We start from the raw sequence: 13,245 nt of genomic DNA on the forward strand, positions 1-13,245 counted from the left end.
GCTTAGTTGCCCCAGCATGTGGGATCTCAGTTCTCTGACCAGGGATCAAACCCACGTCCCCTGCATTGGAAGGCAGATTTTTAACCACTGGACCACCAGGGAAGTCCCTGATTTCTTTTTTAAAACTGTGTAAGTGGCTAGGTTATTTTATCTTTGAAATTATTTCTGGATTATTAGGGGCACTATTAAAATTTTTATAATTTTTTTTAAATAAAGGGGACACTGTAGGAAATTCCCTGGTGGTCCAGTGGTTAGGACCCAAGTGCTTTCACTGCCATGCCCCGGGTTCGACCCCTGGTCAGGGAACTAAGATCCCGCAAGCTGCATGGTGCAGCCAAAAAAAAAAAAAGACATTGGGGCTTCCCTGGTGGCGCATTGGTTTAGAATCTGCCTGCCAATGCAGGGGACATGGGTTCGACCCCTGGTCCGGGAAGATCCCACATGCCGCGGAGCGGCTGGGCCCGTGAGCCGCAATTACTGAGCCTGCGCATGTGGAGCCTGTGCTCCGCAACAAGAGAGGCCGCAACAGTGAGAGGCCCGCGCACCGCGATGAAGAGTGGCCCCCGCTTGCCATGACTGGAAGAAGCCCTCGCACAGAAACGAAGACCCAACACAGCCTAAATAAAAATAAATAAATAAATAATTAAAAAAAAAAAAAAAAAAAAGACATTGTATTTGATGCGGTCGAAAACCACCTAGGAACACAATACTGCAGGACAAACCTGGTACATATTCCTGGAGTTTCAATTACCCTTAAAGACTGAGAAAAAATTAAGGGTGAATGTAATTTAAAATAGAGTTTTTCCAACACCAAATGTATTATGGAGTAGAATGCAAATTTAACATGAATTTTAGACCTGCCACATGAGGTCTGAGCAGACCTCCCTCTGCAGCACTCTTCCTAGAGCTGTAGGATTGAGTTCACCCTTCTGCCAGCTCCCCATACCCCCATGCTTCAGGGAGAAAGTGTGAGACATACTAATTTTAGCTTTAAAATGAAAATGAATTAAAAGGGACTAGAGAGGGAATTTGGAGGTCTACCAGATGATTTCAGGTCTTTTGGAAAACGATTTTAGGTGGAAGAGAGAATGTTTTAAATAACTTTGCATCACCTTGCAAGCATGTGATTTCCTTTTCATTTTAACCTTCACTTGTCTGATCACGCCCAAGAGGAAGTATCCATGTGGTGCTGGTCTGTCTTTTTTTTTTCTAAATTAATTAATTTACTTATTTATTTTTGGCTACATTGGGTCTTCGTTGCTGCCCGCCGGCTTTCTCTAGTTACGGCGAGCGGGGGCTACTCTTCGCTGTGGTGCACGGGCTTCTCACTGAGGTGGCTTCTCTTGTGCGGAGCAAGGGCTCTATTCGCGCGGGCTTCAGTAGTTGTGGCTCATGGGCTTAGTTGTTCTACGGCATGTGGGGTCTTCCCGGACCAGACCTTGAACCCGTGTCCCCTGCATTGGCAGGTGGATTCTTAACCACTGCGCCACCAGGGAAGTCCCTGCTGGTCTGTCTTTAACACCTTTTTAAACATCTGCTAATCTCTCACTTTAACAGAGAGGGCAGTGGGGCAACCATACCAGCTAGAATTTTTTTTTAATTAATTAATTAATTTATTTATTTTGGGCTGTGTTGGGTCTTCGTTGCTGCGCGTGGGCTTTCTCTAGTTGACGCGAGCAGGGGCCACTCTTCGTTGCGGTGCGCGGGCTTATTGCAGTGGCTTCTCTTGTTGCGGAGCACGGGCTCTAGGCGTGCCGGTTTCAATAGTTGTGGCACAAGGGCTCAGTAGTTGTGGTTCGCGGGCTCTAGAGCGCAGACTCAGTAGTTGTGGCTCAGGGGCTTAGTTGCTCCGCACCATGTGGGATCTTCCCTGACCAGGGCTTGAAACCGTATCCCCTGCATTGGCAGGCAGACTCTTAACCACTGCGTCACCAGGGAAGTCCCCCAGCTAGAATTTTATAACATTGTTTTCTTTGTATTTATTTTTGCAGATATTTCCTATTTAGTGCAATTGCTATTGATTTCCCATTTAAGACTCTCTATCAAGTTTCCTTTTCACAAAACATGCATTTAAGAATTTTAAAAAATGTTGATCTAAAGAAAGATATTAAGTATATAAGAGAACAGGTGGAGCAGGAATTATTAAAGTCCAGGAAAATCTGGATCTATTGTAATAATAAATAACAATAATAATTAATAAATAATAAAGCAACCTTTCTGTTCCCCTAAACCCAGGGCTATGATATTGGTACCTGCCACACATATACTTGGTTCCTTTCTTTTGGCTTAAGCTAACTTAATAGGGATTTTCTTCCTTGGAACCCAAAGAGTCTTGAATCAGTAACAAGACATCATTAGCAGCAGAGAAAATAAAAGAACAGAAGGAAAACAGCAGGAGAAGAGGAGAGGGGAGAGAGGAGGGCACCCAGACTGGCACATGGCAGCTAAGCCTCTCTCACGGGGCTGGCAACTGTGCTATCCCAGTGAGGTCACCGGCTGCCCCCATGCCAGGCAGCAAAGGCAAGCAGGCTGATCTGTCCTGTCAGGTCATAGCAGAGTGCAGCTGGCTCTGCATTTGCCCGCCTATGCCAGGGCTTTCCAACTGCCCAGAAAATAAGGACTCAGCAACCATTTGGAAGTACTGTTATAGCTATTGCAAAGGCACCGGCACTGCCAGCAAGCCCCATCTAAGCACTGCTTGGGGACTCTGCAGAAATGTCCTTTGGGCTTCTCATTAACTACAGTTGTCATTCTACCTAACATCTGTTCTGCCTTTTAGATTGTTTCCCCTCCCTCCCTCCCTCCCTCCCTTTCTTCCTTCCATATTTATTAAGCATCCTCTGTATACCAGGCTCTAGAGATAGATGGATAGATATTATACATTCATTAATTTGTTCATTCATTCATTCAACAATAAGCATGTATTGAGTGACTGCAGTATGCCAGACACTTAGAGATACTGATATATATTATTCATTCATTCAATACACAGGTATCGAACACCTGCTGTGTGCCCAGCACTAGGGGTACTGAAATGTATCATTCATTCATTCACTCATTTGTTCACTATACATGTATTGAGCACCTGTTGTGTGCCTGGCAGTTGAGGTCCTAATATACATTATTCATTCATTCATCCATTCACTCTGCACATATTGACAGCCTGCTGTTTGCTAAGCACTTGGCTTTGTCCTGGGCTAGGGCAGGCCACATGACAGCCAGAGTCTCTGACTTCATGGAACTTTCATTTGCATTTCTTAAATCGCAGCCCCATCATTACACTGGATCCTCACAGTGGCCTGTGGAAAGACGTTGTTATTTTCATGTCCACTTTATAAATCAGCACATTGAGGGCCGACGGAGTTGAGTGATTTGTTCAGGATCAGCAGAGTCAAAACTGGAGCCAGGATTTCCAATGCCCAAAGCTGTACTTTGAATGAGCCACTCCCCCTCTCCAGGACCTTTGATGGCTCCCCATTACCTCTGGCAGAGAACATACACACATGATGCAGGTGTAATGCAGCGAGGACAGGTGGGCCTGGGTGAATGAAAGAGAACTTGCCCTGCCTTGCCAGCCTCAGCTCCAGCCGAAAGCTAACATCACAGAGTGTGGATCCCAAGCTGCCAGATAACCCAGCTTTCCAAAAACCCACACCTCTTTTTATTTTTATGCAAAAATATGTCATTTTTGAAACGGAGGCAACTGATTCAAAATCCTATAAAGCATTGCATGGGATAAATTATACACATCTGGGGGCCACATTTGGCTCATGGCCCACCTGTTTGCCACCTGTAGCCTGGAAAGGCTTTAAGCTCTTGCTCTAAGAAGCTGAAAGTCTTGCTGCCACTAGGATGCCAGGCCTGCAACCCCAAAGGAGCATGCTGATCTCATTGCCATGAGCATTGCTCAGTCACCTGTAGGACTGTCTGACTCAAGCCTCCTGGTACTCTCCAATCTTGCTCAAGTACAAGGAAAATAGTCACAGGGCAAGGAAACCCGAGGATCTTCAAAATATTGAAAAGAGAGGCCCAGTGCCTGCCACCCACCTCCTTTTCCTCCTTAGAGATAACGTGGTCCTGTAGCCTTTGAACTAGAGGATGACCTGAACACAATCTAAATCTTTTTTTTTTGAGTCCCAACCAAAAGTAGTTACCACTGATCACAGGCTAACCATGCATCTGTAAATACTGTTCTAAGTGTATTATATACATTTTCTTATTTAATCCTCCCAGCAATCCTTTGAGCTCCTACTGTTGTCAACCCTGTTTTGCAGATGGGAAAACTGAGGCTCAGAGAGGTAAAGCAGCTGGCTCAAGGTTACCTCGCTCGACAGGGGGAGCTACGTTCTGAACCCGGATGCGTTTATCTCCATCTGCGCAAGGCCACACACCCACAGTCGCCCTTCGTTTCTGCGGCTGCCACAAGTTCCCAGGCTGTAGAAACTTCTGTAGGAATCAAAGCGTTCCACCAAATCCTAACCCCATATGTGATTCTCCTGCAAAGTCACGCAGCAGACGCCCTCACAGAAACCTCCCAGCTGAGCCAAGGCAGATCAAGGAGCTAAGAGGAGGTTCTCCGAGCTTGCCAAGGCTCACCAGCTGTCTGGCTCGCCTGCTGCTCCTGGAGGAGTTCTGGGGAAGCTTTATAATTAGAGCCGGATCCATCCTCCACGAGGCTGGGCCAGAATTCCATGCTGGGGAGAAGGAGGCTGTACAATCTGGTGGCACTTTCTCTCTCTCTCTCCGGTCACGCCAGCTTTATGTTGGGTGTGGTATTTAGCAAGCTGCTCAGGAGAGCTGGAGGAACCCTCTGCAGGCAGCCCCCTCCAGGCTTCATCTATCTGGGGTGGATGAATGTTCAACTAATCAACTGAATTCCAGGGAATCGTTCAGTGATGTCTCCCAGCAGCCAAGGTCAAGGTGAAGGATGTGAACTCTGGAGCCAGATGCACCTGCATTTTAACACTGGCCTTGCCATTTATTGGCACCGTGAGCTTGGCAAATAGGAAGGATAATGGAAATTGAAGAAACATTTCCTCTGTGTCAAGGGCTTTCTGTCACAAGGGTCATTTACTCCCCGTAACAGCCCTATGGGGAAGACTATTATTATCCCATTTACAGATGAGGAAACTGAGGCACAGACAGATTGAGCGCCAAGGGGATGGGGGTGGGCACCACAGCATCTTCTACGTTCTGAAATGCACATCCTTGGGCCCCACTAGGGATGTGTGATTTCAAGAGTCCACAGCCTCAGAGCAACGTCTTCTCTTTGCCCTTCAATGTATCTCTGAATTAATTAGACCCCCACCAAATGCTCAGTCAGCACAAGTTTTGCTACTTTGTCAATGCCATCACAAAGATAACCCAGAGGACACGAGCTTAGGAGAAGTTGCCTTACTGTTTTCCTGCCATACTGGTCTGAGATGTTTCCCCAGAGGGTAGAACTGGACATCATGCCGACAAAGACCACCTGTGTGGGCAAAGACAGTTTCTGTTAGATAATGACACGGAGCATCGCAGAGAAAGGGAACACCAAATTGAACGTGTGACGTCACACTCCTGTAATAAGAATGAAGCAAGCTTTACTGAGATTGTGTTGAGATGCAAATACTAGTCTACATGCTTCATGTTACTGTTTAAGCCTCACAGCAATCCTACAGGGCGGGTGCTATTATTATCCCCATTTCACAGATGAGGAAACAGAGACTCAGAGAGGGGAGGTCACATGGCCAGGGTCACACAAGTGTAAGTGATGCAGCCCGGGCTGGAATCAGGCTGCATGGCTGCAGAGCTAGTATTTTACCAATTTCTCACCAAACCCAAGAAATGTCTTATGGCTAAAAAAATGTTAAAGGTTGCAAGGTAGAGTTTGGAGGATATGAAAACAGGAGACAGGAGGTTAGGATGGGAGTTGTAAGCCATTAGCAAGAGACAGCAACCATGGAGTGCTCACTGTGTGCTGGGCAAAGTCCTTGTTCCGTTGTTAACCCTTGATCAGAGCAGATGAGTTATGAATGCTCATACCCATTTTATAGATGGGTAGCTTGAGGCTCAGAAGTTTTAAGAAACCTGCTCTTATCCCAGGGAGGAGAGGGTAGAGACAGGTCTTAAACCCAAGCAGGCTGACTAGAGCTCTCTTCACTGTTCTATCCTTTCCGGAGCACTCACCAAGTGTCAGACACCACACTGAATGCTTTTTACATATGTCTTACCTAATTCTCACAGCAGCCCTAAGGAGTGGGTACTATTATTATCCCCAGTTTACATATAAAGCCACTGAGGCCCAGAGACGGGAATGGCACTGCTTAGTGTGGTCTGAACCCAAAAGCATTCCTCCAGGCATGGTCTAGAGCAGCGGGGTCCAAACCGGCTACACAGAGGTGTTCCAAGGGAGAAGCAGATTTGGATAGTTTTAAAGGAATTCATTTCCAAGTCCTCAACTTCCATAGAGATTCCTTCCTGAGAACAGGTTAGAGGTCTCACCAGTTCCCTCCTCCCTTTCTCAACCACCCCTCCCCCACTTCTCCCTACCGCATCCTCCCAATGCACCTCGCAGCGCATTGCTTTGAGGTTAAACCCTCCAGGATGCCTCCAGAAGGACACCAATGACACAGTTACAAATCCTTTCGCAAGCCATCTTGATTCCAATTCCATTTTATTATTTTTAACCAAATTGCAGGACAGCCTAATCAAGCTGTCAGCAAATTAGATCACTAAAAATAATTTTTCATAAACGACTGCTGTGCGCTCTTCAGCATGAAACTTGGAAGTTGTTGAAAAACATCAAGTGGCATTAGTTTATTGAGTTATTACAAAACTCCTTCAGTTCCCGCCCTCCAAAGTTTTTATATGTGAACAAAGCCTTTCATGTTCGTATCCATTCAATAAATATGAAAAGTAGGAGTAGCATAGTGGCTGAACCCTGTCTCATTTTAGCAATAAGTAATGATTCAAGAATGCATGACATAATTGGGAAACACTCCATAGCCCTCATGAAGAGGTGTGTTCCTGATAAAGTGACTGATGTTTAGCAATTATTTATCAAAATTAATTATACCTTGTTTTGATCTGTTGTTTATTACTAAAAATTATCATGATAACTTACTGCAGAAGAAAAATTTTAATACTCAGAGCCTTATGATCTCAGAAAATTAAAAACAATAACTTAAAATGTCACAAAAATTATGATAGGGTGACAAATGAAGTACTTTCAAGCATAATAAAACATTACAATAAGATAAAATTATATGGAGAAATGGAATGAAAATACCAGTTCAAGAAGAAAACAAGACAATGCAAAATTTCCAAACTCTTCTGAAGAGCTTATTCATGTTATTTTTACACAGGTGATGGTGGGTAGCAGATAAATATTTCAATTCCATTGGACACATTAAGAAGAGTGATATGGGACTCCCCTGGTGGCACAGTGGTTAAGAATCTGCCTGCCAGTGCAGGGGACATGGGTTTGAGCCCTGGTCTGGGAAGATCCCACATGACGCCAAACAGCTAAGCTCGTGCGCTACTGAGCCTGCGCTCTAGAGCCCGTGAGCCACAACTACTGAAACCCGCGCGCCTAGAGCCATGCTCCGCAACAAGAGAAGCCACCGCAATGAGAAGCTCACACACCACAACAATGAGTAGCCCTCGCTCGCCGCAACTAGAAAAAGCCCATGCGCAGCAACGGAGACCTGACGCAGCCAAAAATAAATAAATAGATAAATAAATTTTAAAAAAAATAAAAAATGAAGAGTGATATGAAAATTTTATTTGAACTTTTAATATTTCAATACTCCAGAAATTATATAAGCTGCAACTATAATTTTAAAGTTTTAACGTCAATTTAAAAACTTGTGAGACTCCTGGGGGCTGCATAGTTTTTACACAATTCTTTTCTAGATTAGCGAGAGCAAAAGTGTTTGATGATTACTGTCTTGGGGTAAAGTGTGGCCTCAGTCATGTGCTAAATGATATCCTTACATCCCGAAAGAGTTAAGCATCCCTGTAAACACCCGTTTTCCCCCATTCTCACTCTCCCAAGGGAGACCTAGGCACCGAAGAGTACGGGTTATATATCACAGTAATTACGGTAATCTCACACAGTATCGCCTGTGACAGCAACGATGGTCAGTCTCATCCTTCTTCTGTACTTTATGCAGCTGAAGCAGCTCCTGCAGTGCCCTAACTTTTCTGCAGAAAACTTGGCCATGGAACTTCACTGCTTTACTAGCCCATGAGTCCAAACCTGATACCATAGGAAAGTGATCCAGGGCAGTAAGCTGGGGGCTGGGGCTCTGAGTCTGCCTGGCCTTGATTTCAATCCTGCCTCCGCCTCTGATAGGCTGTGTGAGTTTGGGCAAGTCATCGCACCTGTCTGAGACTTAGTGTCCTTATCTGTAGAAATGGGAGCAGTAATAAGAGCACCTCTTTCATAGGTTGAGAGGGTTAAAGAGGTAAAGCATGGAAAACCCCTAGCACAGATGCTGGCATATAAGTGCTCGTTGATAAATGGTGGCTGTTAGGAACCAATGACAAGGGATCAAAAAGGCCTCGCATCACAAAAACACAGACCTGTGATGATTCCTTAGGAGGTATTAGTGAGAATGAGGAATATAAGAAAGAAGCATCGTTTACCCGACCTCTACTATGTGCTAGGCACTCTAGGGATTTTGTTGACCATCCGAAGTCAAACAGGCGTTATCACCCCCATTTTGCAGATGATGAAATAGAGCCAAAAGCGTCTCATTCAAGGTCACACATCTCAAGGTAACTAAACCACAAAAATCCAGATGTATGTGCTTATGAAGTTCCTTACTGCCTTGTTGCCAAAGGCCAAAGGCACTCAGGCCATTCTAGAACAGTTGTCCATAGAAAAACAGCATTCTGGGAGGCATTCCTAGTCAGCAATGACTCTGCCACTGGCTAGGCTGTGTGACCTTTTGTGAGTGACTTAACCTCTCTGCACTCATCTTCCTCAGCTCACAATAGTACCCACCTCATAGCGTTGTGAGGATTAAAAAGCACAATGTATATTGCCCATATATTGTATACAGTGTATATAAAGGCATTTGCACTGTAAATGCTCAATAAATATTAGCTTTTGTGGGTATCATTATTCTTCTCCTCTTATCCAGCCTGGCCATTCCCCTCCCTTTTAGAAGATTGCCGTTGAACTATCTCTGACAAAAATTAAGCGTCTGACTCATGCTCCTCCAAGCCTTAGTTCCAGGGAACAGCAGCTCCTATGATTTATTGAACATGTACTATGTTGTTTCCAATCCTCAAGTCACCCTCATGTGGGAGGAACTGGCATCTCCTTTTTGGAAGAGTGAGGCTTATAAGGTTTAAGTGATACGATCAGGTGCTTTCCAGCTTCCTAGCAATTGAGCAGGCTATCTGGGGCCCCCAGGTAGCTGGAACCCCCAGGAGGGGTTAGAGTTGGCTGCAAAGCTGCCAGGATACGTGAGATGGAGACGGGAGGAGGAATCTGAGGCAATGGTGTTTCCATTCAGGGTTTAAGTCTTTTCTGCTGAGTCCTTGGCAGCAGAAGAAGGAGGGGGACATCCTACAGAACCCCCCCCCCCGCCAGGGGACCAGAAACGTGCACAACAGGAAAGAGCTGCTGGGCTGCCTACCGAGGTCAGCAACGCCACCTGCCAGCTGGGCAGCCGCCACTCGCAGTGCAGCTGCGGCGCAAGGATGCTCAAGATCATCATCTCCATGGCGTCGGCCATCTGCAGGGAGCAAGCACACATCATGAGGCCAGGATGCTGCCGGGCCGGGGACGGCTGGCCCCTCACCAAGTCCACGACCCCAAGCGAGTGTGTACAAAAATCCCTCTTCTACCTTCCGCTGAGTGCCCTATCACACATCAAAACACACTGAAAGTTGGGACTTCCCTGGAGGTCCAGTGGTTAAGACTCCACCCTCCCAATGCAGGGGGCACGGGTTTGACCGGGGCGGGGAAGTAAGATCCTGCATGTCGATCCCGCATGCCACTGCAGAGCGGCCAAAAATACAATAGATAAATTAAATTTAAAAAACACACTGAAAGCTCCGGTAGTTAAAACAGTGTGGTGCCACGCAGGAATGGACAACTAGACACTCAACATTCTTTGTGTGTGTGTGTTCTCCCGTGTTTGAAAAAACTTAGGGGCACTCCCCGAATGAAGTGGCAAAATATCATATTTCGAAAATCAGAAAAACATTTTTATAGAGGTAGAGAGACAATGACCTTTTCTCTTATAGCTCAATTAAAAACTAGTTTCTCTTTGATCATTGTTCATGTAGAATTGTCAGTATAGTTAATGAGTGACCTTTTAACATTATTAAAACATTCTAGGAAGCCCTGGTAATTAAATATAGTGGTACCTTTACTGGATTAAACAGACAGAGCAATGGCACAGAAATGAGAGTCCAGAAGCAAACCCATGTAGCCGTGGGAATGTGATGGATGATAAAGGCGGCTCTGCAAATTAGTGGGAAAAATGATGTGGTGAAATTGATGACTGTTTGGGAAACTATGTAGTTAAATCTCAGTCTTGCACTAGTCACAAAAATCAATTTCAGTTGTATTAACGGTCTAGATGCATTATTTGCTTTAGGTAGATTAAGGGAGTTTGACGAGGGATCACGAGCCCCTTAAAACAGAAGGCACATTTTGATCTGTGCATGTTTTTCTAGGGTGAGCCTCACAGATGACATCAGAATCTTATAGTAGCCCTGAGCCTCAAAGGGTTGAGAACCACTTAATTAACCAGAAGCTTCAACTTCTCCTTGAGGGCAATTGTCAACCACACCTAACCTCCGCAGCCCCCAACCCCCAGACCTTCATTATCACCCAGGGTCACTCAACCCAAACTCTGCTGATTCAAGCAAAGGCTCTATGTGGAAGGAGCTGTGTCCTTCCATGTAGACCAAGGAAAGACAGTTGAGCAGCACCGGTGTTCCTTGGAAACTGAAGGTGAGGTCACTGTCCCCAGAGATACTTGCCCAAGCCAAGCCGGTGAGAACAGAGAGCTTCCATTGAAATTTTCCAAAACCAATGGCTTCCACCGCATCTTCCACCATGAAAGTATCTGGGAAGGAGAAGGGGGAGGTGAAGGAAGGAGTCAGTGCATCTTGCAGTTGTCCTAGTATGGGGGGCCTGGGGCGGGGGGGTGTCCCTGGCCAAGCTCTTTAAAGGCAGTGCATGCTGCTTCTAGAACTTATCCTAGAAAAACCTTCCAGCAAGCATGAAGGTATATCTTGCTGCAAAGTCCAATGCAACATCGTTTCTACAAAAGGAAAAATTGGACAACCCAGAATGTCTATCAACAGGGAACTGGTTAAATTATTTTATATATTATATATAAATGTTTATATATCTACATTATGAAATACAACCCATCTGTTTAAAAATGGGCAGATATAGAAAGATGCATACAGTACATTGTTAATTTTAAGAAAACAAAGCAAGATGGACCACGGGAAGTAATATTAAGTGTCCGCAGACTGTCAACAGGGTTACCTGTCAGCATTCACTTTTTTGTACATTTTGATCATGTCTGAATGCTTTCTACATAAACACATATTATTTGTATACTCAGAAAAAAATAAGGATATAATTTAGAAGCTCATAAGTGTTTTGAGAAAGACGAAAAGACTAAATACAATGTGGTGTGCTGGATTGGTTCCTGTAACAGCACTGCTGGGAAAACTGGTGAAATCTGAATGAAGTCTGGAGTTCCGTGGATAGTATTGCACCGGTGTTAACTTCTTAGTTTTGATAAGTGTGCCATGGTTAAGTAAGATGTTAACTTTAGGGGAAGCTGTATGAAGAGCATATGAAAAAATAACAAACAAACAAAAAAGATTTTGAGAAAGAAAAAAAGAGTATACGAGAACTCTCTGTGCTATCTTTGCAACTTTTCTGTAAATTTAAAATAATCCAGGGACTTCCCTGACAGTCCAGTGGTTAAGACTCTGTGCTCCCAATGCAGGGGGCACAGGTTCAATCCCTGGCCGGGGAACTAAGGTCCCGCCTGCTGCACAGCAAGGTCAAAAAAAAAAAAAAAAAAAGTTCAAAATAAAAGGTTAACTAAAAAATAAAAATACTACAGGAGCATGCTGGGTGGCCTTCCTGTGGGGCCTCTGAGGATCTCACCAGCCTCCGCTGGGAGTTGTCATCTTATCAGAATTTCAATCATGGGCCCCTTATAGCAATCATAATTTTCTCTAGAAGTATGAGCTGGTGTTTATCACACCAGCAGGGTCTGGTTTCCTTCAGTAAAAATACTGAGGAGAAAGCAGAGTGAGTCCTATAACATCATCAATAATAAGAACAGTAACAGTAATAATATAATGGTGTATTTATTGAGTGCTCCCTGTGGGTCAGGCACTGCCCTAAGAGCTTTGATGTACATTATCTCATTTACTCCCCGTCACAGCTACTAGTTAAGGCTCAGTCTTAGCCCCATGTTACAGAGGAAGACATGGACTTGCCCACTGTTAATGTAGCTGGCACACTGAAGATCTGGGAATTGAGCCCAGATCAGCCTGAGCCTGAAGCCACTGCTTCTAACCTCTGCCTCCCCTCCCTCCCCAGTCATTGCCTCCTTAGATCTGCCAACAACAGGCCTTGGGTTCAAGCCATTAATCCTCTCTCCTGTTGGGAATCTCTTTCAGGAATGCATAGAATGTTTTCATCCATCAGTATCATCAGGTGGTGAGGGGAGACCAGGTCCCTTGGCACCGCTTCAAGTCTCTTGTTTGACCATCTGTATTCAGAGGGAGCACAGGGTCATGGGAAGGAATGTGGGCTCTGAGGCCAGATTTCCTGGGTGTAAATCCAGCTTGGCTAAGTTCTAGCTGTGTGACCCTGGGCAAGATACTTAACCTTTCTGTACTTCTGTGTCCTCTCCTGGAAAATGGGAAAGATAATCGTAATACTTCCAATTGGAACTGTTGTGACGATTAAATGGGTAATATGTGTAAAGTGCTTAGAACAGTGCCTGGCACAGAGTAAATCCTCAGCCTGTGTCTGCTGCTCTAATCACTACTGTCATCTTCACAATCACCACTGCCACCACCATCATTACATTATCATCAGCACCATCATCATCTCTAGCTTCATCATCATCATCATCACCATCATCACCACCACCACCTCCACCACCCTCATTATCACCATCACCATCATCATCATCATCACCATCTCATCATCAACATCATTATCATCTCCATCACCATCACCATCATCATTACCAT

General features: G+C 44.9%; 1 protein-coding gene across 8 annotated transcripts in view; it reads right to left on the reverse strand.

Moving 5' to 3' along the window:
- SVOP (SV2 related protein) overlaps positions 1-13,245 on the reverse strand; it is an 88,199-nt gene that overhangs the window by 50,725 nt on the left and 24,229 nt on the right. For 7 of the 8 annotated variants that reach the window (XR_014234169.1, XM_082354125.1, XM_082354127.1 and 4 more), the window contains 3 exons: positions 10,990-11,075; positions 9,633-9,731; positions 5,399-5,470 (listed from right to left, as the gene is read on the reverse strand). Coding sequence is in view for 7 of the 8 variants with exons in the window: in XM_082354127.1 (XP_082210253.1) it covers positions 5,399-5,470; positions 9,633-9,731; positions 10,990-11,075 (257 nt within the window). In the remaining variant the exon portion in view is untranslated. The remainder of the gene's footprint in view (positions 1-5,398; positions 5,471-9,632; positions 9,732-10,989; positions 11,076-13,245) is intronic. The other variant, XM_082354122.1, reaches the window with a different exon arrangement.

Source organism: Balaenoptera borealis (genome assembly GCF_965194805.1).
Source record: "Balaenoptera borealis genome assembly, chromosome: 14".
NCBI lineage: Eukaryota > Metazoa > Chordata > Mammalia > Artiodactyla > Balaenopteridae > Balaenoptera > Balaenoptera borealis.